This window comes from Polyodon spathula, chromosome 10 (genome assembly GCF_017654505.1).
Source record: "Polyodon spathula isolate WHYD16114869_AA chromosome 10, ASM1765450v1, whole genome shotgun sequence".
Classification (NCBI taxonomy): Eukaryota; Metazoa; Chordata; class Actinopteri; order Acipenseriformes; family Polyodontidae; genus Polyodon; species Polyodon spathula.
The window spans coordinates 30,124,371-30,152,196 of record NC_054543.1 but is presented as its reverse complement, the minus strand read 5'-3'; the positions used below and the strand labels follow the sequence as shown (position 1 = coordinate 30,152,196).

Genomic DNA, 27,826 nt, shown 5'->3' with positions numbered 1-27,826 from the left:
TATGCACAGAAGTGTGTTTCAAAGACGTTATTGGGGACCAGATTTCATAAAAGACTTCTGTTCAAAACAGCTGTTGGAAACAGCTTCCAGTCATCAAGAAGGGTGAGCATCTGTGACACGTTTTAAGCAGTGGAACTAGTTTATGTATTTTCCAAATGGTGTGGTCTGACCATCTAATACCAAACTATGTTTTTCTTTTGGTGAAATGAATATATAGATAATTAGGTGTATTACATGTTTAAGTAGTGCTGTATTTCTAATACTTTATATATCATGTTAAAAGGTTTCTGAGTTGGCAGACAGTGATATGAATTTCCTTGAGATACACCATTGATACATAGGTTTAGACATAAAACTGACATTACATGCAAACTATCGATCAAATATTTAGTGAATATATCAATTGTAGTATTTTGATCTGTATTTTTTTTATTTAATTATCAACCCGTATACATTATTTTAAGGTAATTCGTTCAGAATGCCTGAAGTTATACCACTTTTAAAGAATCACACAGAACTGGCTGTTTTTTTGGATTTGTGTCACAGTATTGATTCAACCTAAAAGGTGAAACTGCTGCTTGCAATCGATGACGTACAGCAGGTGCATCATCCCAGTCAAGACCTGAACGTCAGCACTCCGTCCAGAGGCGGCACTGTGGTTCTCATAAAGCAACAGAGGCCTTCTTGGAATCTCACCTTTTCTCGTTATCACAATAACCCGGAAAATAATATGTGCGATTTGTGCTGGTGTTATTATTGTTTATAAACCGATATTGAAATTATTTTCTTTCGTTCTTCAACATTGTTGGTATATAAAGTTTCTTATCATGGCGGGGACAGCGCTGAAACGACTCATGGCGGAATATAAACGTGAGTTAACACTTTTTGTTGAAAGTTGAAATCCTGGCACTAAGTAAACAATATTTTTTTACAATATTTTGTTCCGTGTCGTTGTCAGCTTTTGCCATTTGCCAGTGATGTTAATTGCTTCTCCAATGTTAAAGTATTATTAAAAATCTTAGCAGACCCAGGTGTGTAGTCCTGCCTTTTTCCTACAGGGTCCAGGAAACTGTACACGCAGGGCTACACAACTTGAACTTACTGTGGGCCATTTCAAAATCTGGCAGAATAGCTGGAGGCCTCAATATCTGTATATACCGTTTTTATTATGTATATATAGTTGTATCCCAATTGCATATATTACGTTTGGTATACTTGCAATACTGTTCGATGAAAAATAGGATAAAGCATTGCTGTTTTAGAAAGGTCATGTGAGATGTTTAGGAGTGCGGATTGACAACAACACATAATCACAGTAATCTAAGTGAAAGTACTGGCATCGGTGGTTTCATGTCAGAGTCGAGAGGTAAACTAAATCGACGATATTGTAAGCAGGTACTCCACATATGGTTGGTCACGCAATGTTGTCGACTGCTGTGTATTGCAGTGTTTAACATTTGTGAAATCATTCTCAAGAAGCTACACACAGTTTCTGAATTTGAATTCAGAAACCTCGCTAAGTGAAGTAGGTAGGGTTTTGCCCTTTCCTTGTAGCATGAGGTTAGGTGTATTCATATGATGGGTGATGTAGGTAAGAAGTGCCACTTGACTTTACCGTTAAATCATTCAGTGATGGCAGTAGATCAAATCGGCTCTTCTCTAACAACAACTCTTTGATGGCAGGAAGCAGATTAAAGAAACAAGCTAACATCTGACCACGTCTAAGCCATATTATTAATAATATATAATTTCTTTATTTTTTATATAGTTCCTTTCATTGTGGACCACCATCACAAAGCGCTTTGCAGAGGCAGGCTGTGAACTTTGCGTTATATGCAGAGTCACTTACAATAGGACATTGATTTAACATCTCATCCACAGTGAGTCAGTCAGTGGCAGAGGTTGAATTTGAACTGGTGACCTTCTGGTTACAAGCCCAGGACTTTAACCATTGGACCACACTGCCTATGACTTCTACATGCACCACCAAATGGCTAAATGAGTTCCCTACTTGTGGACTAAAGGTTTGAACCTTGTTTGAAAAGGTGAACCTTGGACTTGCGCAAGTGTGCAACGATACAGTTCACTGTTTTAACAACGCCATCCATTGTGGTTTTCAGAAATAATTTCCTTAACTTGCAGCACAGTTTTTCCTGGTGTATAATGCAGCAATAGGAAAATAAGTATGGAATCTCACCGTTGGCTTTAAGCAGGGCAATTGATTCTTTTTCTTTTCCAACCTTGGATGGTGTGCCGTCAGTAGTTACAGAAACAAGCTTCTTTAAGTCAATGTTTTTACCTGTTCCTTCCACAAATATCATCAGTTCTTGCGCTCTCTCCGCGTCTGGCCTGAAAGGGCAGTAATGTAAGCAGTTCCTCCACGCATTTTTCACCATTGTAAAAACTTACCCAAACAATTACCTGCGCATGTCGGAACGATCTGTGGACTCGTCTAGTGCTTGGCTGAAATGTTCAGCATTTTCACGACCACTGTACAGCTGATTAAACAGGTCTTCAGATATGGTTTACACTTGTCTTGCATCTCTTGACACTTGTAATCTGACACTTGTAACATGGCGATGTGTTTAATAATGTTTTTATTTTTAAAATCTGTAAGCAGGAAACACTGCTTCATTAGTTCTCCATATGTACTTTTTTTAAAAACCTTTTGCTAGTTACCACAGAATTTTAATGAAGCTTTTCACAGCCCACTTCCAATCAGGTATGACTCACTAAAGCTGAGGTGACAGGTTTCATAATGGGGTTGCAAGTGAGCCTTCTTTAACACAGCAATAGTCTTCTCGCACAGCAGACACATTGGTTTTCTATTAACCTCACTATAACAAATTCAGATTCCCAGTTAGGATTGAATAGTGTGTGTTCATCCAGAGTTTTGCTTTTTTAGTTGCCATTTCTTTTCTCCTTTACATCAGTTTTATGAATGATAGACTTAATGCTTTGAGATATTGCCTTCATGTTTGATACACAGGTGTATTCTTTGATTCTCTAAATCGTATGTAAGGTTAAAAAAAAAGTGTAAACACTACATGCATGGGGATCTTGCCATTGACCTCTGACCTAATATGAGGTTGTGTGATGTTTTAGGTTTCTTTTGTATAGACACAGTTCAGCTTTGACAGGTCTTTTTCACACGTTTTGCCTCGTGTACAAACAGTTTAGTTCACAAAACCTCACATTTCTAGTCAAATTGTTGTTTAAATTGAAGATAGAATATACAGTGTACAATAGGCTATATAATATATTTGTGGTCTCAGACTCTGCGGTCAAACTGTAGTTCCACAAAAAAAAAAAAAACAATGCTTTGCCATTGCCTTGCAGCACGGTTCCATTGTGCAACCAATTCTTGGATGGTTTCTCTGTTTAAAATATTTCCGTCAGTTTGATAGGGTGGAACTGATGTACAGTCAGTTGTGTAACAGTTATAAAATCATATTGATGTTCAAAATGTAAAGGATGAGTAAATCATTTTGACAAAGTTCATTTCTGTACTGTACATCTTCTCTCTTGTAGGTGGTGCAATTGCACGGCACTTTATTAAAATCCTGATGCATTTTACCCACAGCACTTAAGCACTGAACAAAAAAAAAACAAACAACAAACACACCCACAGTAAGTAAAAAATGGGAAAGCTTGATACCGCCCAGTCAGAAATGCTTGAACTTTTGAGTCCTGTCTATTTGTTTGGCAGACACCTTTATCCAAGGTCCTTACAAGTGTTACAGGGTTACAGTGCAAGCTTAATATTTAAATACAATATAGTTTACAGTAAGTGCAAATAATACTAGGAAGCAACAAGTTAGGATTACAAGTTATATCTACTATGACATGTTAGTAGTACACAAATAGTGCACATAAAAATAAAATGTGACTCATACTAGTTTTACTTTTTAAACTGTTACATTAGCTTTATCTGCACACCAGTCTTATTTTTTAAAAGTAAATTTGTCTAGATAGTATTCAACTGTAATGCAATTATTTCTCTATTTAATAGATTGAATGTAAAAAAAAATATATATAATAAAAGGAAATCTAATCGGAACTGAAAAGTCTTTTATAGTTTAAGACAGCAGAGCTTGCGGTGTAATTTTCCTTCCTATTCTATTCATCTTAACACACTGCAGACATCTCTGTCTACTGGGTTGTGTTCCCTGTGGCTGTGCATTCGGTCTGGTTTTTCATTGCTTCCTTCTGTGGGGCCATCTGCGATTTATTTTTCTTCAATTCTCAGGCATAATGTAGATTTATTGATTTTAAAAAAAACACAAAATGTAGTATTTTGGTGTCCTAAGCATTTACCATCTACACAATCCAATAAATTGGCAAACATTGCTTTTTCCTTCAAAAACGACCAACCTTCGTGTAAGATTCCATTTAAAAAAAAAAAAAAAAAAAAAAAAAGTATTTTATTTTTTAATCAGGAAAATGTAAAAAATATGTAACCTGTGACGTGTCCAACGCGAAATAGAGGCCAAAGGGTTTGTATCCTAGCAATATGTTGACATTAGCTACATACTGTAATATAAGCGTATAACTTCGTAATCAGTGTTTTAATGCAAACTGGCAATGGAAGACTTCAAACTTTACTCCTAATTTGATGCATTGATTCACCAATATGTAGTCTAAGCTCTGGAAGTTTAAGGACGGATGATCAATAATTGATGCATCTGTTAATTGAGATGTTGCTCTTTTACTACCAACGTCTCAAAGAAGAACTCGGTACATAACTAAACAGTGATAATGCTATTAGACTGTATTTGACACTGCATTGCTCAGTCGCTTTGTATTTCTCTTGGTAATACACTCAGCTTTTAAATAGTCCATAGTCAGACCTAAACTTGTGTGTTTTTTTTTTTTTTTTTTTTTTTTTCTTCCCTCAACAGAATTGACATTGAATCCACCAGAGGGGATTGTGGCAGGTAAGATTCATCACAAATATATCTGCCATTCATTTTCCTCTACTGTAGTTCATACCTTAGTTTTTCATTTTTCTCTGTTAGCATTTAACTAATAACTTATTCTTAATGCAAAATTAACCATCCAGGTCTATTTCATGAGGTCTATTTCAATGAACTAGTTAGTGTCAGCCCTAAAATGAAACCTCCTTTTACTGTATTTTAATTTTAATTCCAGGAAGAACCAGCTGTTCTAGAAATTAAAATAGGTAAATATAGTTCTGGATATTGGAATCCTGGTACCTGCAACAATATGGTTATATGCTTTATGTAGATATTGCTACTTTTAATGCCAAGTTTGAGTTTAGCCATGGTGGAGAATGAATGTGACTAACCTGTACTTGGAGTGACATAATAGAGCATGCACACAGGAGAAGCTGGAGATTGCAGATTCCTGTAGCTGTATTTGAAATAGGTTTTCTCTTTCACTTGACAGGCCCTGTCAGTGAAGAGAATTTCTTTGAATGGGAGGCTTTGATCATGTAAGTATGGTTTTTGATTTGATATGTGATGTATTGGGTTTGTGTATTGTACTGTTTGAAAATTTGGGCTTGAAAATTTGATCTTGGTTCTTACCTCCTATCAAAATAGCTGTAGTTATTGATCACTTATTAAATAAATCACACAGGAATTCCCCATGTCTTTCTGAAGGGGTTGACTGGTATTCCACTTTGGTTTTCATAGGGTTTAACCCTTAACAATTTCTCAGAAGTGTTTAATATTAAAGCCACTCTTATTTCAGTCGGCTTGCATTTTTGTAAGTAATGCTGTTGAGTGATCAGTAATTATTTCATCCAAACCGTGGCCAGAGGCCAACTTTATTTTGTTAAAGGTGCGTTTTTATTCACTCGGGCAAAGTGAGGTTCCATCACAGATTTAAAGTAATTGCTTTGATATTTATTAAAACTCAAAAGCAACAAGGTCCTAAGCACTATCAAAACAGAGTTTAAAAGAGGCTTAACCTTGTTGCTGTACAGCACATTACAAAACACCAATGTGCCATAAGTCTTATGTCTCCAAGCACACTCAAGATTGTCAAGATTATAGTGCGCTGCCAGTGTCCGTAAGGGACAACATTGGCTACAACTGTGTTTTTTAGGGCGGTGTCAGTTTTTTAAGGTCACATATTAGTTTACTGTGGAATTGTAGGGAACAAGAGAAAAATGTTTACCAGAGTAAAGCACTTTGAAAGAATATTTACTTACAATCTTACATACATTGTGTTGCAGTACATTGACTTTCTATACGTAACTGCTCTGGAGAGGTGAACTACTGTTGATCTATGCAGAATCCAACATCAGTGAATTTGTTCTGTGGTTCATGACTCGCTGTGAGCAAGCTCTAGCCAAGGGAATAACCCTAAAGCACAGGGCTTGTGTAAACAGCTACCCCTTTTTCCCCGCAACACAGTAACAAGCAAGTACTGAATGACTGAATAAGATATTTGATCTTCCCATAGAAATGTCACATTGTTCAGAGTTATGCTTAATTTTATACTTGCATATATGTACAAATATGAATGTTTTACAATGCATTTAATGTAGCACTGTGTGATGATTCAAGTACAGTGGCTCTCAAAAGTATTCACCCCCCCTTGGACTTTTCCACATTTTATTGTGTTACAACATGGAATCAAAATGGATTTAATTAGGATTTTTTGCTACTGATCAACACAAAAAAAGTCCATAATGTCAAAGTGAAAAATAAAATCTACAAATTGTTCAAATTTATTACAAATATAAAACAGAAAATAATTGATTGCGTAAGTATTCACCCCCTTTGCTATGACACACCTAAATAAGCTCTGGTGCAACCAATTGTATTCAGAAGTCACATAATTAGTTGAATGGAGTCCACCTGTGTGCAATTAAGGTGTTTCACATGATTTCAGGTTAAATACACCAGTTGGTTAGTACATTTCCTAACAAAAACGACAAAGGAACATTCAAAGCAAATCCGGAATAAGGTTCTTCAAAAGCACTAATCAAGGGTAGGATACAAGAACATTTCCAAGGCATCGAATATCTCCCGGAGCACAGTAAAGTCCATTATTAAGAAATGGAGAGAATATAGCACAACTGTGAATCTGTCTAGAACAGGCTGCCCTCAAAAACTGAGTAGCAGGACGAGAAGGGCACTAGTCAGGGAGGCCACCAAGAGGCCTATGGCAACTCTAAAGGAGTTGGTCTTCCACGGCTGAGCTGGGAGACACTGTCAACAATAGCCTGGGTGCTTCACAAAACTGGCCTTTAATGGAGAGTGGCAAAAAGAAAGCCATTGTTGAAAAAAGCTCACAACAAATCTCGGCTAGAGTTTGCCAGAAGGCATGTGGGAGACTCTGAGACCAAGTGGAAGAAGCTTCTATGGTCTGACGAGACCAAAATAGAGCTTTTTAGCCTCAACGCTAAGCGCTATGTTTGGTGCAAGCCTAACACCGCACATCATCCTGAGAACATCATCCATACCGTGAACCATGTAGCAGCATCATGCTATGGGGATGCTTCTCTGCATCAGGGCCTGAAAAGCTTGTGAACATAGAGGGAAAAATGGATGCAGCAAAGTACAGAGAAATCCTGGAGGAAAACCTGCTGAAGTCTGCAAGAGACCTGGGACTTGGAAGAAGATTAATCTTCCAGCAGGACAATGACTCCAAACATACAGCCAAAGCCACACTGGAGTGGCTTAAAAACAAAAAGGTCAATGACCTGGAGTGGCCCAGTCAAAGCCCGGACCTCAATCCAATATGTGGAAAGAGTTGTAGATTGATGTTCACCAAAGGTCCCCATCCAACTTGAAGGAGCTTGAGCAATTTTGCAAAGAAGAATGGGCAAAAATTGCAGTGTCCAGATGTGCCAAGCTGGTAGAGACTTACCCAAATAGACTCATGGTTGTAATTGCTACCTCTACCAAATATTGACTCAAGGGGGTGAATACTTATGCAATCAGTTATTTTCTGTTTTGCATTTGTAATTAATTTAGAACAATTTGTAGATTTTATTTTTCACTTTGACATTATGGACATTTTTGTGTTGATCAGTGGCAAAAACTCCTAATTAAATCCAATTTGATTCCATGTTGAAACACAAAAAAATGTGGAGAAGTCCAAGGGGGGTGAATACTTTTGAGAGCCACTGTATGTTTTGTTTACCCATTAAAATTCCTGTTTTAAAAGATAAAAATAACCCCTAAAAAACCCTTTTGTAGACTTGCAGGCATCAGAATGCCTTGAAATGCCCTGCAGTTAAGTGGAGTTGTTTAGCACCTACAGTACACACCCTATTTTATAAAGAACAAGTTGACCTCAATAGTACTTTCAAGTTGAAGCTTACATTTCCTTTTGCCTTTTTATACCAGGTTAGAAAAGACAAAGTACTGAGGCAGCTTTCATTGCATTCCTTGTTCAGTGCTTCATACAGTAATTTCATTTTAAATAGTCGGGTCCCCTTTTTTGTGCTGACAATCATTTGGTTCTTCCGTTCATTATGTTATTTCCGGATATGCAGAAAGACCACTGAAGTGAGTTTGAGCTACGACACATGAAATTAGTTGGTGCCAACAGCAGGAGCAGCAACTTTACAAATGCAGCGTTGTCTTCTAAATGTTTGAGTACATTCTCAAGTTGAGTTGGAGTATACAAAATAAAATAATGATTTTAGTACTTTTGATAAATGTTTGCTTTAAAAAAAAAAAGTTACTTAGCAGCAATTTTGCCTGTTTACTGGACTAGCATTCAAGTACAATAAATAAAACAAATTCTCACCCTTTCAACAGAAGAAAAAGGACCAGAAACAATATTGTCAATACCATTTTTTTTTGAAAACTTTTGTTACTCTTTTGAAATGGAATTATAATAAAATGATAAAAATAGAGCTGTATTTCACCTACACACACAGCATACCCTTACTGATACAATTACTTTTCATGTCCTCAGTTGGTCAATAAGTTGTGTCAAATGGACCAAGCTTTTCAAACACTGGGATAGAAATAGTTGTCCTCAATCAATCAGTGTTTTATATATTTTTTTTATATTTTATATAGCGCCTTTCATAGTGGACTGCCATCACCAAGCCCTTTACAAGCTGCAGTAACAAGAAAATCCATAATACTTTAAATACAGAGAAATGCATAATACATGATTTACAGAAAAAAAAAAAAACATTGCTTAATACATGAAATACAGTAAAAAAAAGCATAACTTTAAATACAGTGAAAAATGTCTAATACATCATAGTAGCATAATACATGAAATAGTAGTAACAACACAGCAGCTAGTAGCAGATATCAGGCTTAAAGAGCATGGAAAACAAGAGAGAAAAAGTGGGTCTTGAGAGTTGATCTAAAGTGAGTGACGGTGGGAGCATCACGCACCAAAGCTGGGAGATGGTTCCAAAGTCGGAGCCATGAAGCTAAACGAGGATACTCCAAGTGTGGTGCACTTTTGTTTGGGGATAACAAGCAGGCCAGAGTTGGAGGACCTCAGCTTCCGGGCAGAGATATAGCGGGTCAGAAGGTTGAGGAGGTACTGGGAGACCCCCATAAACAGAGTTGCAGTAGTAGATAGGAGAGAAATGCATGACACAGTATCTCCGCATCCGGGAAGGAAAGGTAGGAATGGACTTTGGAGACGTTTCGAAGATGGTAGAAGGAAGATTTGACCACGGAGGATATGTGGGTATCAACTGAGAGGTTGTTGTTAAGAAGTACTCCAAGGCTTCGTACAGTGGGGGAAGGTCCCAGGCAAAAAGACGTTCAGTTGTTAGGATGGCAATCGTGGCAATAAAACTAGCACTGGAAATTTTGAAGAAAGCCGGCAAACGAACACGGCAAGGAGTCCATTAAATGGCAGGCAGCGCTGTGAACTAACTATTGTTGGCCATGTTTCCTCCTTTCAACTAAATAAGGCAAGGTTACAATTTTTTGTTTTTTTAATGGACGTAAAACTGTCCATTTCGTGCCATGCCATGACAAGTTGCCTTGTTCGTTTTGAATTAATGATTTTGTGTTGATGGGGGTATATTTTATGACTGTAGTCTATTATGAGTGCATTAAATGCTCTCAGTGGAGGTACAGTATATTTGAAATCAGCTGAAAAAAGTACATGGACTTTTAGCCATTGTGCCTCATCTGTCAAGTCACCGAGCATCCACTGGTGGAGCATGGATTGACAAAGAGGGGCCGCGACTGCTGTATGTTACGGAGTGTTCTAAACAAAAGTTTGAAGTCAGCTAATCTTTGCCGCCACTTAGAAATGAAACAGTGACCCCGATTCCAAAAACGAGTCGATTAGAAATCCATTCATGAACGTTGACAGTGAAATGCACACAAACTCGACATCAAAGGAATAAGAGTCTAACAGAGCTTTCATGTGACAGCTCTTTAAAAGTTAGTCTTCACGCAACGAAATCTGACTGACTTCTGGTTGCAGCACCAGTCATCTCATTAGGTAAGTTAATCAATTTCCCTTATGGCATCGTTATCAATTGCCTCACTATACTGGAAAGCAAATTAATAGAATGTCTTTGTATTGCGGTCATGTGTCATTATGATAGTAGTACATGGTGGTCCATTTTGGGTAGCAAAAGTAAATCTGGGATTATTTTTATTTGTTTAAATTAGATTAGAATAATATGATCTAGTCAGCGCCAGAGCCTTCCTATATTTAACCAGATGGCCCTTCCATGCAATGTAATGAACATGCAATTTAGATTCCTGCTATCTCCATTCAATTTTATGACCCTCATATTTTCATCTTACGAGTTGTGTCATTGAACCACAGTGCATTTTTGGTCCAGTAGAAAGTGTACCGTGCTTGCCTCTGGGTCAGAAAGTCCCAAATTCAAATACTGTGGTGTGTGAGAGTGCTAATAATCAGACACTGAAATGCTGTCATGTCTGCTGCAATGATTAAAAAGAAGAAAAACCCACATAGTTCTGAAAGTGCATCAGCTATTTAACAATATACAGTACTTTAACTGGCCACTTCATTAGGACCTCCCACCTCCTATTGTGTTCGCCCACAAGATGTTTGTGGGTCATTCTTCCAGGATTGCAAATGAGGTAGGCAGAGGACTGTGGCCACCTATGTGACATTCAAGTTCAACCTGTGTGTGTTCAGTTGGATTGAGATCTGGAAATTGTGCTGGCCAAGGGAGGTGACAACACTGTCCCATTGCCTGAAAGCCTTCAATTGCAGCATGGCGAATGGTTTTATTTATTTAATCAGACAATTTACCTGTTGAGACTGAGGCTTCGTTACAAGGGGGTCCTATCGTCTTAAAAAGTACCCAGTCTATCAGGGTAGACATTCAGTATTATGGGATGGTCTTGATCATCTGCTATTTTCAGGTCCACACATGTCATGACATAAATATCCTCAAATATATACCAAAAATAAATAATCAGCTCAGTTGTACATGACCACCCAATAGTTTTCCCAGACATAATCACATTCCTGAGTCGTCTGTAATTGTGAGTCCGTATAATGCAGTAAAATAAAGAAGATGATGGACTTTTCTACATTAATGGACAGATTTCAGAAAATGGCATTAAAGCTGAGAGAGTAAAATTGAAAAAAAGAAATACAGTAGCCTCCAGCTAAGAGAAGATCCCTCGGGAAACAAGCAAAGTGTTTTTATAGCCGTTATAGTGTTCTCTAAGATGGAGTTGTGTGTCTGTGTAAGTCAGCTGTGTGTAGCAGTGATTTTTCAATACACCAGTTGAGAAAGCTTTGTGTTTTACTCTTTTTGTGGTGCAATGTGTTTATATGATGGAGCGCACAATTGCAGATATTGACAGCATGTTGTTGTAGCTTTTAAATGCATTTAAATTAAGCAAAGCAAGCTTCATAATCGCAATGCTTACCAGCTGTTTGTTTAAAATAGCCGAAGCAATATTCGAACCAAGCTGCTTATCGGCTCTTCCAATATCAAGAAAGAGCGCAAAGTACCGTGACAGAGATTTTAAGAAAGCAGAACCAGGGAGGCAGGGGCTTCTAGAGTTAAGAAAGAAGTCATCTGTTGCAGGTTACTGTACCTTTACTGTTTTTTTTTTTTTTTTTTAAAGCTTTGCTTGGAGATGGATTAGCAACACGGTGTATTGTAGCTTAATTAATTTGTTTACGTTTGCTTACTTTTAAAGCAAAGAATTTATCAGTGTTTAAAGCAGTTTGAGTGTTTTTGTTCCCTAACCTTTTTATGCATTTGTAAATGTCATTTTCGATAGATGTTTGCAAGTCCAACTTTTTCACATGTCCGCCTATACCCCATTCCACAGGGGGTCGGATATGTGATATTCTACTCTACAAAATAATTCAATGATATGACGGCAGATCCGGAAAGATTTGATAAACCAATTAGTATCCCTCAAGACACTCTCGTGATAAGTCGTTTTTTTTGCAAAACAGTACTATATCCATTGTGAAGGAATCGCTGTCTGTGCCAAGGTATTCTTTTAAGCAAGGTTCCTGTTCTTTTAGCCGGAGCAATGGGAAAATCTGTAGCACCACAAGGATGTTTCCTTAGCCCAAGTGTTCTCTTAAGAGGTGTTCCTATATGCAGAGACTACTGTAATCTTAAAAAAAAAATAATAATAATTTAAGAGCTCTCCCCTTTTTAAGGAGGTCATTTATACTGTTGAACTAGTTCTAATTATTGTGGCTATCATTTGCCCCATAATGGTCTGCCATTTACACTTTCAATGTCATGTTAAGGCGGAACCCAAATATCACAGTCTTGTATCTATGACTCCTGATTAGGGTTATAAAGAGGGAGCAGTTATTTCTTTGGGCCAACCAGTTGTTCAAAGGGGAATGAAATCTAATGAACAGAAACCTTTTGAGTTGTGTAAGCATACAGTCCAAAAGTCAAATGCTACACTGTGTAAAACTTAATTGACATTGTGTTAACTGCTCAAAACACCCAATTGTTAATCTGTTTGGATATTTTTTTTTTGTAAAGGAAGGATTGCCAACCAAAACATAGTAATTAATTTGTGGCTTCCTGTATTAACATTCTGGTTTTGTTTCTTTAGGAAATGTGATAATCCAACAAATAGGCATAACCGTTATGTTAGTGGTTCATGTTAAGTATGACACGATAACTGAGCTGCTTATAGAATGTGCTGGGGACTTGGTTTGTCTGTTGAAATGTTCACAAAGGAGCAATTCATGAAATGCATTTTGGCAACTTCACCTTTTAATGAAAAGACTATAATAGTGTTCTGGTTGCTTTCAGTTGGTGAGGCTAACTGTGTAACACAGGGTGAAGGATTTTAAAGCTTCCTGTTCAACCTTGCTTTATAAATGTACAGTGATAGTTCCTTTGTGCCTGTCTGCTACAATCTTATCGTTTATAGCTTTCTGTGAGCTTTACTTGACATAGGTTTTTTCTTTTAAAACTTCAAACTCTGTCTGTCAATATGGCTGGTAGCAGGTTGGTTAATGACAGGAAAAAAAGGTATTGAATAAATGGTGACAATTGTCTTACCACTGAAAATACATGTTTGCTGTATGTTTCTTTCCAAACTGTATATTTGAGACCAATATAGCAAAAACAATGTACGACAGGTTGGATTTGTGAAATTATTTTTGCTAGCTACAACTGCTTCCCCTATTAAATGACATGGTTTGCAGCCACTAACCTAGAAGTAACTACTGAGGTGATACAACTTTGAAACATGTGCCATAGACTGTCTGTCTGTCCGTACACCCATCCATCTGTATAGCAGTCTTGCATCTTAGTGTATATATACCAACACATTCTGCAGATAGAGGGGTGTCTGGCTGTCCTTTCATCCGTTAATCACATGACTGCTTAAGTATGTGAACTTGCCTCACGCACTGAATGTACCGTACTCCCTTCGGTCCTAAACCCTGCTGTGTACAAACAGGGATTACAGTAATCGCACACCCGCCATGAATTTTGTAGACATTAAAGCTTTACTGACAAGGTGGTTTAACAGTAGAATACGGGAGAAAATCTGTCAAGGAACATGTCTGGGAGAAGGGTCCAAAGTACAGTAGACTCACAGTGAATACAGGAGAGTTGACATGTCTGCAGTGTGTGTTTGGTCTCATTCATTTAGTTAAACATTTAAATTATTTATAAAGACAAACATGGAAAAACCTCCTTTGGTTATTGTGAAGTGATTTGTGTTATACTATCATTATTGTTAGTCATTTTTGAGTGGGTGTTTATCCCTGCATTTTAAAACAAAGCTTTTCTTAATCCCCCCAAAACAAACAAAAAAACAACTGATGAGCAATGTTTAAACCAGTACGTTCATGCCTAATTCTTACCATATCGAATAGATTGTTAAATGTTCTTAATCTTGATGATTTCATTCATGTGTAAAACTGTCTTTGAAATGTAATTGTTCGACCTGTATAGAGAGTGCAGGGTCCTGAAGGTTGAGGTATTATCCTATGTCTGTGCTGAGTTCCCCTGTGAAGGGGATACAACGGAGGCCATGGTACATCACACTTCAGTCTTCTCCATAGATTTCGAAAACGCTTATCTGGTTTGTCATGAAACGTGGTATTCTCATTCTGGGGATATACTATAGAGCGGTGTCTGTTTGTCTGTCCGTACACCCGTCCATCTGTATATCAATCTGACATCTTAGTATATATCTGGAGAGCTGCGTATCCAATTGTCATGGGATTTAGTACTAACACTATTTAGCAGTTATGGAGAGTATCACAGAGGGGTGTCTGTCTGTCTGTTCATCCATTAATCTGTAGAATGAGTCTGGAGACTAAAACATAATAGAACGTAATTAACAATAATAAAAAGAGACAATTGGAAGGCATACAGAGAAAAAAAAAAACACTGGTAAGAAAATAGATTTTGGGCATTTTTTTCTTCCTTTAAAAAAAAAAAAAAGTCTGTTTTAAAATTACAACTCCTCTAGAGACACATTGTTTTCATATTTATGTTTTTGTCACACTTACTTTAGTATAATTACGTTTTACATTGGAAACTCTACATTGATCACTGATTTTAAAGATGTAAAAAGCGGTTTATATCTGCTCTGAATTACCTATTTGGTTTATTCCCCCCACCCTTTGGAGATTTGTTTTAACTAAAAGGCTGCTGGTTTCACAGGGACTGACCTAAATTACTAAGACTAATTCTCATCGGGGTGAAGAATCATCCATCATCTTACAGCTCTATCAGTGTGATACCTGTCTTTTTAAAATATCAAAATGAGGAGTCTTTTCAGTTCACTTATGTCTGTACTGGCCTGCAGAGTTGAAGGAGTTAATTAAACCTTCTGCCACTCGGAACACTTCAACTGTGATGAAACTTGGTACAGGTATTCTCTGTATTTGATTAAACTTCATGGGTATTTGGTACTGTACATGCTGTGAATGTTAACAACCTTTTCACAGTACTGACACCTGTTGAAGTCTTTTAAGGCTATATCTCAGGAACTGGCACCAACAACTAAATGTGCTGGTTTATATCCATGACAGAGGATATGCATGCCACCAACAACTTGCACTTTGTTTTCAAGCAGTGCACACAAACACATGTTTCTATTGGTTCACTTCCACTCAAGGTTCCTGAGTGGCTCACTTCATAGGTGTGGTGTGTAAGGTTACTCACACAGTCAGGGTTTGCATCCTGGCTGTGCCAATCTGTCTATCTTGGCTGGGGGATCCTGCTTTGTATTGGCCCTGATGCTCCCAAGGGTTGGGAAGGTAAAATCGTCAAGGACTGAGTCACTTTACCATGGTACAGTGTCCCTTACTGGCCAGGCATCTGGTGAGTTCAAGAAGACAAGCAGGGCTTGTCAAGCTCCAGGGTGTAAACAGATGATTGACTTGGCTTGCCAATGAGATTGGAGGATATTTACTGACCTTCAGTTCTCCTGAGCTATTTTGGGGAGCTGCTCTGAGGGAGCATCATTTGAAAATTTTAAATTGGGTAGAACATCATGGCTAATAAAATATGCTTAGAAACAAAATGTATCTTCTCTATTCCCATATAATGGGGGTGATTTAAAAGAACGACTAACTATAGATCCATCTTTTTCTTAATGTTGTGTTGTGTTTTTTTTTTTTAATTGTTCACCTCTTAATACATCTCTCCACACTCGTATTCTGGCAGCGCTTTTCTTACCTTTGGCATTTTAGTTATGCAAACACTGTGTTGCTGTCAGGTTTAAAATTCCCAAAAGTGGAAACATGGAGTATCCCTGCTTGCCCACAAATAGGATGACAAGCACCGGCATTTCAGATGATGCATTTTCTGACTTTTGGGAATTCAGTAGCACCTAGAAGCAAAATAAAGTACAGTGTATTGGTTTGGCAGGATTGTGAAATACTGTTAAGCTTTTAAATACTGTTGTGTGTTTGTGCATTGTCTTCCTCAGTCAAAAGGGTTTACGGCCACCAGTGGGTGCCAGGACTGAACTGAATGGACATGGCCGCTTTTCATGGTGTTTGAATTGTTCGGGAGCACTGTGTCACTACTTCTCTAATTCCTTCAGGAAATCTCCTGAAATGCCCTCTAGAGTTATCCCTTTTTAATCTATTTCTCATGTAACATCAGTTATTTCTATCAGATTTCTTCCAAATGTCATATCTGCTGTCTCTGGTTGTTCAACCCTTTGTCAATATATTGAATCATAATATTTTTTATTGTAGAGCCTTCAAAATAAATGTGTGTGTATGTGTATATATATATATCTATATAATATATATATATGTATATATATATATATATAATGTGTGTGTGTGTATATATATATATATATATATATATATATATATATATATATATATATATATATATATATATATATATACACACACACATACACACACACACACTAATGTTATTTATCTAGGTAATCTCCCTATGCGTAAAGAGGTCATTTTATGGATATTTTAGAGAAACATTAGACAGTCTCACCATGTTGAGCGTGAGTTACGCACATACCACCTACCCTGAGGCCCTTTTCTTCATGTGGTTTATGTATTGTCAAGCACAAATGGAGGAAACGCTCATGTCCAATTTAAGCAGACATGACAAAATTATAATTTATATAATAACTGATATACAGTAGTCAGGTTCCTGCTTGGAAATAAGATTCCAGACAACAGTACTTCACATGTGTTCTGTCTTCTATTTGCAGGGGCCCGGAAGATACCTGTTTTGAAGGAGGTGTTTTTCCAACAATCCTGAGTTTTCCTTCGGACTACCCTCTGAGCCCTCCGAAGATGAGGTTTACCTGTGAAATGTTCCACCCGAACAGTAAGCTATTCATTTGACTCTTACTCAGAAAGCAGAATCCCATTCACCATGTCCTTGTAGGTATTAAATGTGTCCCTCCACAGATTCTTAGTGAGGGACAGAATTGCTAAATCAAGGCTGCCAGTTGGTGTAGACCAATACTTGTTGCCATTTTGTACCATATTCATTTTATTCCAATATTCATTGTACAAAATTTGACACTCGTATATATAGTATATATATATATATATATATATATTGATTTTCTAACATACATTTCCAGGTCTAACCCTTGTTCTCCCACTGTGTGATCGAGAGGAACAGTAGTTCCTCGCGCCAAGTTGCAGCAAAGAGCGAGGACTACCTGAGACTGCCTATACAGCACGAATAGTTAACGTGTTTTTTAGGTATTGGCACAGCAAAATTAAATCATCCAAAAGCACCTAAACATTTAATTTGTGGTTCCCAACAATCTTAGGTGAAATGTGGAAAATGTAGTATATACCTGTCATACAGTACTGAACAACTCTCATTTTTAACTGTAATATGTTCTTTTAGCAATAATAATTGTTTTTGTGTAACTATTTTATAACATGTATTTCTAATTCAGATGCTTCAATATAGCAATATCTATTATAAATTGTAATTTTATTTTACTTCATTGATATACACAGAAGGGAAGAGGTTAATTTCTTAATTAGGCACCTGCTTAGCAGCAAATGCAGCCTTGAATATTAAACCTTAGGACTGCTATACTTTGACATAACCCCAAATCTATTCTAGTTAAATTGTTCCTGGCATATTAACTGTGCTCCATAGATTTTTCCCATTCTGATTAAAATGTTTGAGGCTGTGAGTCTAATTTAAAGATGCTTTTGCCTGATAAGGGAGGTTTGGAACTTTCAGCAGGTCGGCCTGACCTTTACACATTCACTACTGTTTCTACTGTTATACTAGAATAAACAGGAATATGGAATCCTACAGTATTCTCTGACTTTTTAATTTGTTTAATGTTTCTGCTTACTTTATGTTCTTTTAAATACATTGCAGTCATTAAAAGATTTGTTGCAGTTTCACAAATGTTCAAACACCCTAGAACAAAACAGATGGCATCATTGGAAAGGTCTACTCAATACCTTTCTGCTGATATATTGGGTTTTAATTTGTGATTTTGTGGTTATTAAACTACAGGTGCTAAAATAGAAAGCTGTTGGATACATGAACAATGTTTAATCATTCCTAGTAGGCAGTATAGATTTAAAAACAAGGAATATATATATATATATATATATATATATATATATATATATATATATATATATATATATATATATATATATATATATATAAAAATGTTTTGTTTCATCTAGATAATTGACCTGGCCAGGGTAGTAATCTTAGTAAGAATGCCCTGTTTCCAAAAACTAATGCTTCATTAAAAACTGTTTAGAGGCAGTGTTGGGAACCCTTGCTAAAACCAAAGATAATATGAGCTTCTAGAGGATTGGGATTAAAACCTGGTTTAAGATGAGTCACTGAAACAAAATCTAAACCTGACTATTGTCGAGGGCCACATTTCCTCCAAACCTTTCTGATTATTGACATGAAAAAGGTTATAGTCTCTGTTTGGTTCATGTGTACGTGACAGAACAGAACTAGTAAACTTTTTTTTTCTTTTGGTGGTGTCTGTACACTAACATATGTATATCACAACCACATTTTGAGATTTGCTTGTTATAAAAATTTAGGATGGCTATTTAGCAGTACAAGTTTGTTCTTTTTCAATTTTTTTATTAACACACGTTCTTGATGAGATCAGAATATAATTCTTTGTGTGTGTTTTTATGTATGTATTTATTACACCGTGTAACAATTTTTAATTTTTTTTTTGGTTCCTGGGTAGTAAGTGTTATTTCCTAATTGCTTATGCCTCAAAAGTATAGAAAATGGCTATTATTCCCCACAAACTTTGCTTTTGTGACCAGGACAGTGACATTTTGAAATTTACCTATTTCCAATGAGACTTGAAATGAAACTTGGTAAAACTGCCTTGGAGACCCATCAGGAATGCCACCATTGCAACCTCTTGATGCCATCTCAGAAAAATGCAGATATATATCCACTTAGGCAGCTGGAACTAAACTGAACTGGTGGGCTTAAGGCCGCTGTATTTATACTACTATTTATATTACTGGAAAGTTCTAGAAGTTACTCCAAGTTTACTCAGCACTGAATCTATCGGGAATGTTCTGGAAAATAGGTAAATTTCAAAATATCACTGTCCTGGTCACAAAAGCAAAGTTTGTGGGGAATAATAGCCATTTTCTATACTTTTGAGGCATAAGCAATTAGGAAATAACACTTACTACCCAGGAACAAAAATTGTGTTACATAGTGTTATTATTGAAGTTAGAAAACCAAAAGCACAGATCCATGTTTCTGCATTCTAAAGATCAAGCCCTGGCAGGTCACTGATCTAGAATAGCGGTAGATTCCTTAAATAGGCAGTTACTTTAATTAAACTCACAGTATTCCTTTCACTCCAATATTAGATATAATAAAACATTTGTGTTGGAAAATGGGTTGCGTGAACAACTGGTTGTATTTGAACAAACACAAACTATTTGTAGAGCATCTCCAAGACCTCTTTATCAAGGTACTCAGTAAAAGGGAAACATGTTTTTGGATGGTTTCACAGAAGCAGTGTCACTGTGTTAAAATAGTATGATATTACCTTCACTCATTTTCGTTTAGTGCAATTAATTGCAAATCTGTTCCAGTCATTTCAACAAATTCCCATTCTGAAGAGGGCAGAAAAAAACTGCAGTTCCTAGATTTTATATTTCAGACAGTTTGTGAATAGTTAAGAAATCTAAACCTGCAAACAGATTTAACCGGACCAGGCTGTGCATGCAAGAGGCACAGTGCCAGGCACCCCCATGCTGCAGTGCCCACTGTGTACTGGAGAGAGAAGGTACTGGTACTTCAGTCGTCTTGTTTATTCAAACAAGAAGCGTCTAACTGAAAGTGTGCGCTGTAAAGTGTATATATAACATGTATATAGATGTATATAAATAGCAGGGTACCCCTAGTGGCCAAAAGTTTTTCATCACCCTATAGAATGAACTAATTTTGCTTCATAAAGTCAAATGAAGCCTGCTGAATATTGTTACATTTAACATATTGAATTATGTACAGCTTCATAATTTTCCATAAACCCGACACCAATTGAAAAATGTTACATTTTGAAACGAAACATGAAATATTGTACTACTGACTTCCGATAGACCAAGTTGTGAAGAACCCTCTGATTCTGGTGACTAATTCATGGATCTGTCTCTTTGTGTTCAGTCTACCCAGACGGTCGAGTGTGTATCTCCATTCTTCATGCCCCAGGCGATGACCCGATGGGATATGAGAGCAGTGCTGAGAGATGGAGTCCCGTTCAGAGTGTTGAGAAGATCCTTCTGTCAGTCGTCAGCATGTTGGCTGGTGAGAGAATCCCCTTCTGTTAAAAGAACTTGCACAGTACAGCACCACGTTCACTGCCGTACTGTCCCTCTTCATACATTTACACTGGGGACACTGCATACCAGCATGGCACAGAGGGCTGCTTGCTGTACCATGAGTTATTTTAAAAGTTAAGAAGAAATCACAAAAAGAAGGTTGATAATTAAAGCATGTTGCTGTTAATGAATATAGTGTTGGAAAGCTAAAGATTTAATTTCTACAACATCACTAAGAACAATGCTCTAGACCTGTAGACTCTACATTTTATAATTTAAACTCGCCCCCTACAAACCTATAGTGGCTAGAGATCCTAAACTACACACTTCTCTTTTAATTGTCTTAATAAAACCTGTTGCTTTTTTAATCATAGAGCCAAACGATGAGAGTGGTGCCAACGTGGACGCGTCAAAGATGTGGCGTGAAGAAAGAGACCAGTTTTTCAAAATAGCTGAACAGATTGTAAAGAAATCCCTGGGACTTTAATACTGCCTCTGGCATCTTAACCTCATAATGGACCTCTCCTTTTCTGTGTAAAGAGAAGAGTTTGGAGACTCGAAATACATAGCTGAGAACAGACTCTCTTTTTCACACTCTAGCAATATCACACCACTATTTCTTTTAAGTCTAGGAACTTTGCTCTGGTTACTACCAATACAGGGTGAGAGTACATGCACACAGTGTTAATCCTCTGTAGAATCAGGAATCATTAGTTAATAAAACTTTTTTATTTTTTTCTTACTGGCTATTTCTTTTAACAGATATATGGATACCAAGATTCCAAAGTTAATCACCCCTATTGTGATAACTGTTGAGATATATATTTGTCTTAATTTTAGGTCAGTTACTGTGTGGGTATCCATATTGTGTTGTTTTCTCTACTGAAGACTCCAATTTTTGTAGTGAAGGCACACACAGCATAATTGGAGCCTGGATGTGACAAACTGCATCTGCAGTGGAAATGGTATTTTATCATGTAAAACAAGTACATGTAGCCCATTTTGTAGTACAAAACCCCTCTTAGTATTGCCTACAGTATATCTGACTGAAATTGCCTATGTTTCTATTACAGTGAGCTGTGTGTAAGTTTAATGACGCAATGGTGGATCCTTACTGTAAAAATTATATATAGTCCTCAAACTACTGTTGTATAAAGCATTACAGGATAAGAGACTAATGAGGTTTTTGTTTTATATACATATATAACTTTCAATTTAGAAAGTGTTTCTGTTAATTGTGAAGTGCAATCAGCCTTTTTGTTTATTTACATAAAGGGTATTGTTTTTTATTTTTTTTTTGGGGGGGGGGGGGTTGCATCAGACTAAAAGAACGACCTTCCAGATAGTTAAAAATGATTTGTTTAAATAGAATAATACTAAATATATTGTAGTTTTACTTTACAACATAAGTATATCTTTCCGGATTTCTGAAAGTTTTGGGGATAAAATTGAATAAGAACTAAGTTTATCTCCTTGATCCAGTTATTACTATTGTATGACACTGCTAACAGGAGACCATAGCCCAAATAACGTGTGGCAGTCCATATTTGAGGTCAGCTTTGTATTACCACAAAAATTGTGTGTTTGTGTGGTGTGGAACCTTTGATATTAATGTTATGACCAAAGTAATGGTTGCTGTTAATTCTAATTTCTATTGAAGATTTGTGTGCTTGTCTGGCTCTTAACTGGTCTTTGGAGTGGCAGCCAAAATGTTGAATCTTACATCTGTAGCTGGGGTGGAACAGCAAATTTATTTCTGAGATGATTTTATGAATATCCTTTTGGAGGTCATTGGTTTCTTCCCTTGTTGGGGTTATCTCAGTGTTTACTTCAGTGTAAATTTCAAACTATTGTGGCTGGCCTCCTGGTTTGGGGGTTGATAGACTGTATTCTGGAAGCAAAAGTTTAGGGCAACTAGTAACTAGTGTGAGAGAAGATGGGCACTGCCAGCAGATACTGTATGCCAAAAGAAATAAACGTCGCATTAATTGCAGTTTTGCTTTGCTTTAGAGAACAACACTGAACCCAAACCCAATGGCAGTGCCCTGCATACATGCATGTCTTATTAGTATGATTTGGATTATTTAGTTTTATTTAGAATTACAAAATATACTTTTCATATTTCTCTGGGCAATATTGTTGTGCTTTTTCTTAACATTTCAGTGTCACTTGCTTACAAATAAGTGGTTGTTTTTGATGGTGTTTAATCAATGCATGCGTTTTAGCTCTGTAGAAATATTCTAGTAAATTTGTGAACATAAAAATAAATCAAAATGAGGTTTTCTGTCATTTTATGGCAATGATTTCATTTAGTAATCCAAAAGATTTGTGCAGTATTGAAGAAAATACCAGGTGGATGGAAACCAAGGTGACTTAATAGCTTACTATACCGACCATGTAAAGGGTCATCATGGGGCTTTGGTTTAATAAAGCATTAAGTAGTATAACAAATACTCTATTTTTAAAGTTAATGGTGCTGGTTCACCAATTTTCAGCCAGTTTCTTTAAACTGTAGCCCACATAATTCATCTATTAAATTGCTACCATGTTAGGCAAATTGTTGATTGTTAATCCATCACCTATTGCAGAAACATTTTAGAATCAGAATTTAAAGTAGGAAACGGTACACACTTACCAGCATGTTGATGCCCCAACTTCTCAGGTGTTGTTTTAGTCCTCTCGTTTCTCAGTACTGTCATCTCCTGATCGCAAACTCATTCCAGTTCAGTATGTAGCTTAGACTGCTCTACCATTATTTCTCATACTAAGATTGGTGTTGCTGATGACATCGGTACTTCAGGCTAGTCGAGTGGTTTAACAGCTAGTAGGTAGAGTATTTACACATACGCTTCATTTTCTCAGTCGTGGAGCGGGGGCTGATTTCATTTAGACTGAAAGCAAATGTTGTTCTGTAGGCTATTGTTTGCAACCGAACCGAGACCACCTCCAGGAGTGGAGTTGGTTCAATGTGAATTCAGTTAGTTAGGATATTTCATGTATTCACATACAGCTATACAAGTTTTTAAAACAAATAATTGATTAATGCCATTGTCCGTTATCCTGGACAGCTTAGATTAATAACCATTATCTTTACTGATTTGGGGGTTTTGAGTAATTATGGGTATTGTTTTTCTAAACATAATTAAAAACTCTTCTGTTTGGTCCAGCTGTCCTTGTAAATGAGATGCTACATGGCTAAACAGATAACACATGGACATAACTATTCTACCATCCTCAATGATTTTGTAGGATCAAATTAATTAAAAAAGCTAAAACATATGGGCACTCTGCCTCAGGTTAGCCACTGCGACAAATTATTTTTAGTACAACTATAAAGAGTATGTATTTAAAGAAGCTATGCAATAAAGTGGTTATAAAAAAAAAAAAAACACTCTCAGCACTCTGCTTCCATGGCTTTCTACAATTATATTTGCCTCAAAAGGTTTTAACATATTTGCTTCTTTTAAGTGAATGCTTATGCATCTGTGTTGCTACTTTTACATTGATGTATGCCGCAGATTGTATCGGAACAAAATATATAACCTACTCTATAAAAGTAAAGCAATAAAAGAATAAAATAAAAAAAAGATTTGAATTTGTTTTTATTTAACCCCAGAAGCTAATATTTGGTGTTTTGAACTCAATGACTGGGAGGTCTTGCCCAGACAGATTGTTAAAGATTTAACATGCACAGATAATGGTACATATCCAGCATAGCTCTAAAATGGGAATACCACTAATGGACTCAAATAAAGATTGACCTGAGGAAATTTGAATACTGATATTAATATGAAAATCATTGCCCCTGTGTGTTCAACCAGACTGTTCAAAGCCATTTCCATTTACAAAATGTCACATTTGAACAGTGGTTATGAAACTGAAGTTATTGACAATCAGAATCTCAGTATATAAGAAGATTTGACAGTCCATTTCTCTGTATGTTTGTCAAATCTTTAAATATGTTATACAGCATGCTATAAACCATATTAAAGTTTACTAACAACAGGCTACAGAACCACAATGAACATGTAACATTTATAAGACACATAATCACGGTTGTCCCCCAGTGGCTCACCTGGTAAAAACACATGCACGTGAGTCATATAGCCTGGGAAGCTCAGCTTAACATCCTGTGGTGCTCCCACGGGTTAGCTGGGCAAAACAAGAGATTGTTTCTCATCATTGTACTACAGCAGACCTAGGCTGTTCTCGAGTTCCAGGCTGTAAAGAGACAATGGCTTGTTCGTAGAAGCCGTGAAGGAACAACATTGGGGAGAAAAATGAGGGTAAAATAATTGGGCACTCAAAACTTTCTACAATATGACACTATGTATAACTGCTTTGTGTAACTGTGCTACTGTAAGTGCTGTTGTGATCATTTTAAAGTTCATCTATGTGACTCATATTTTCTAGTAGTCTATATTTAGAATGTTTTTGTTCTCCTTCTATGACTTCTCCTGGAAGAACTACCTGCAATGTGGATATTTCTATTCAGCAGGACTAATGCAGACAAGCACAAACATTTTTGACCATCACAGAAATCATGTTGCACAATATAACTGAACTACAGTCCACATTTGTATAGATTACATTGGGCCATTCCATGTCGAGCAATATACCATGTAGGTTGAAAACAATTCTCAGTGGTGGGATCCTCTCTACCTTTAGGTTTAATACCCTAAAACAGATGGAAAACTAGAAAGGAGGAGAAATAATCTGTGTGCACTTTTATCGAAAACAAAGGAAGACCAAAGCCAATTTGTGAGACACAGATTGCATACCCTGCAGCACAGTTAGAAACATCTGCCGAAGACCCTTCTTCCTCCTCAATTCCTAGGAGGAGGAAACTCCAGGAAACCTGGTTGTGGCATATTCTTTAACCTTTTCTGAGCCAAGCCATTATTATTAAAATGTATTTTATTGAGGAAATCACAAGGTGTTTGTTTCAAATTTCCTTTTAACAATCTTCATCAAAAGAAAAACCTTTTGAATTTTTATCAATGCTTCCATTCATTTTATTATTGTTATTAGGCTTCCAAGCCAAAGGCTGGGAAAGCCTATTGTTATTGTTTTTTTTGTTTTTTTTCTTCCCAAAACTTCTGCTTCGAAGCTGCGTGACTGATCAGGTTCTGACTTGACGGGTAACAAGCTGGATACATTGGCTGTCAGATGCTGAAAAAATGCTGCTGCATCACTACAATTAGCGCCGTGACGCATTTTTTGATAAAACCTTGCAAAATCATCTTGGGAAACGGTGAAGTGATTGATCTGACACTTGGCATCTATCATCAGCATCCAAACCTGCATCAAGATTGCGAAGCAGAAGTTTCTGCAATAAATTTTAATGTCGAAATGGCTGCCACAAACTTTAATGAAATGTGCCTTTAACAGCAAACGGCTGCTATTTGAACACTGTTTGACCAACAAACTCCAAACTTGGTAGTTATTGTCCCAGTAACAATGAAATACAAGTATGTCAAAATGGTTATGTTTTATAAAAAAAGATGGCCGCTAGGTGTAAGTTTACGTCTGAAATTTAAAACTGCCTCAGTTGACAAACGGTTTACCTGACTAACTTGAAACTTCACAAGCATCATCCTTGACACTGTAGCAATAGAACTGACTTTTAAGAAACTGGTGTTAAAATGAAATGGCCATGTGACGCATGGAAACCTCCCGAAATGTTCTCCTTCGGCACAATTTAAATGATTGATCTGACACTTGGCAGACATTATCAGCATCCAAACCTGCTTGCAAAGCAGAAGTTGCTGTGATACAGTTCAATAGTGAAATGGCTGCCTCAAATTTCACCGAAACTCAACCTTAACAGCAGACTGCTTTTATTTGAAAACCGTCTGACCAACAGACTCCAAACTTGGTAGTCATCGTTCTGGTGACAATGGAATACAAATATGTTAAAATGGTTATGTTTCGTGAAACAATATGGCTGACACTCCTACATTTTCTTCTTATATTTAAAACTGCTTCAGTTTAAAAATGGTTCACTTGAGACACTCCAAACTTGAAAACCATCGTGCCTGTGTCGGTAAAATTTGCATTTTCAAAACTGGCATTTGTGTGTTAAACAAGATGGTCGCCTGATGCATTTTTGGAAAAAAAACCTTTCAAAATCATCTGGGGAACTGTTGAAGTTGCTGATTTTAAACTTGGCACATTGAGAACTAAACACGCTTAGACGGGTACTGATACTGGGGCCTGGGAGCCGTAAAACTGCCTGGCAGTTCTAGTCACTGTCATTATTATTATTATTATTATTATTATTATTATTATTATTATTATTATTATTATTATTATTATTTGGACTAGCTAATTACAAAAAAAGTGTTTAGTTGTCAAGACTGAAGCAATGTTGTTAAACCTCAATTGAAATTACATTATTTATTTTTTTATTATTCTTTTGCCAGCTAAAACAATTGCCTTACTTTTTTTTTAGAAATACTCAAAGAAACGTAATATTCAATGAGAAACGTTTTAAACTGTGTTCAAATTAACAATTATTTTGCTACTATGGTAAAAATTTCTATTACAATTCCATTCTCTAATTTGAGCAAAATGCACTGTAGTTATTTTTCTGAGAAGAGTATGTGTTTTTATGGGTTATTTAGAAATTTTAACGTGTAATTTGTATTGTGTCTTATGAACTTATAAAATCATGGAAATGTAATTTAAATTTTATCAGTTTGTATGGTTGTCTTAGCCAGTTCACACCTGAAAATGAGATCTACAATCTCAGTGGGGTTTTTTTTTGTTAACATTAAACAAAGAAGAATTATATTCCTCTCACTGGTTCCAATGAAAATAAAATAAAACATGAAAATCGGATTACCCAAATTCTGAAAGGAAAGTAATGCACAGGCATACCAAATATGGTAAAGTACAATATGCATAAGTAGAATATTGAAAATGTCGTTTTTAACACTAAACTGTTAAAATCCCTTGATATAACAAACAATACTGGGCAAAAAATAAATACATTTGAAAATGCAAATGAAAGAAACAATCTGCTCTCCAGGTGTCTGTAATTAAAAGTGCTTCTCTGCCATCATAATTTCCATAAACGAAATGAAAAGAACCTGATGAAAGAGAT

General features: G+C 36.5%; 1 protein-coding gene across 1 annotated transcript; it reads left to right on the top strand.

Moving 5' to 3' along the window:
* The first annotated feature begins 692 nt into the window (after nt 1-692).
* LOC121322074 (ubiquitin-conjugating enzyme E2 G2-like) lies at nt 693-22,848 on the top strand. The gene is made up of 6 exons (XM_041261577.1): nt 693-870; nt 4,902-4,937; nt 5,410-5,455; nt 17,115-17,233; nt 20,564-20,704; nt 21,093-22,848. The coding sequence occupies exons 1-6, from the start codon at nt 828-830 to the stop codon at nt 21,203-21,205; spliced, it is 498 nt and encodes a 165-aa protein (XP_041117511.1). The 5' UTR covers nt 693-827; the 3' UTR covers nt 21,206-22,848.
* Nucleotides 22,849-27,826: the final 4,978 nt, after the last annotated feature.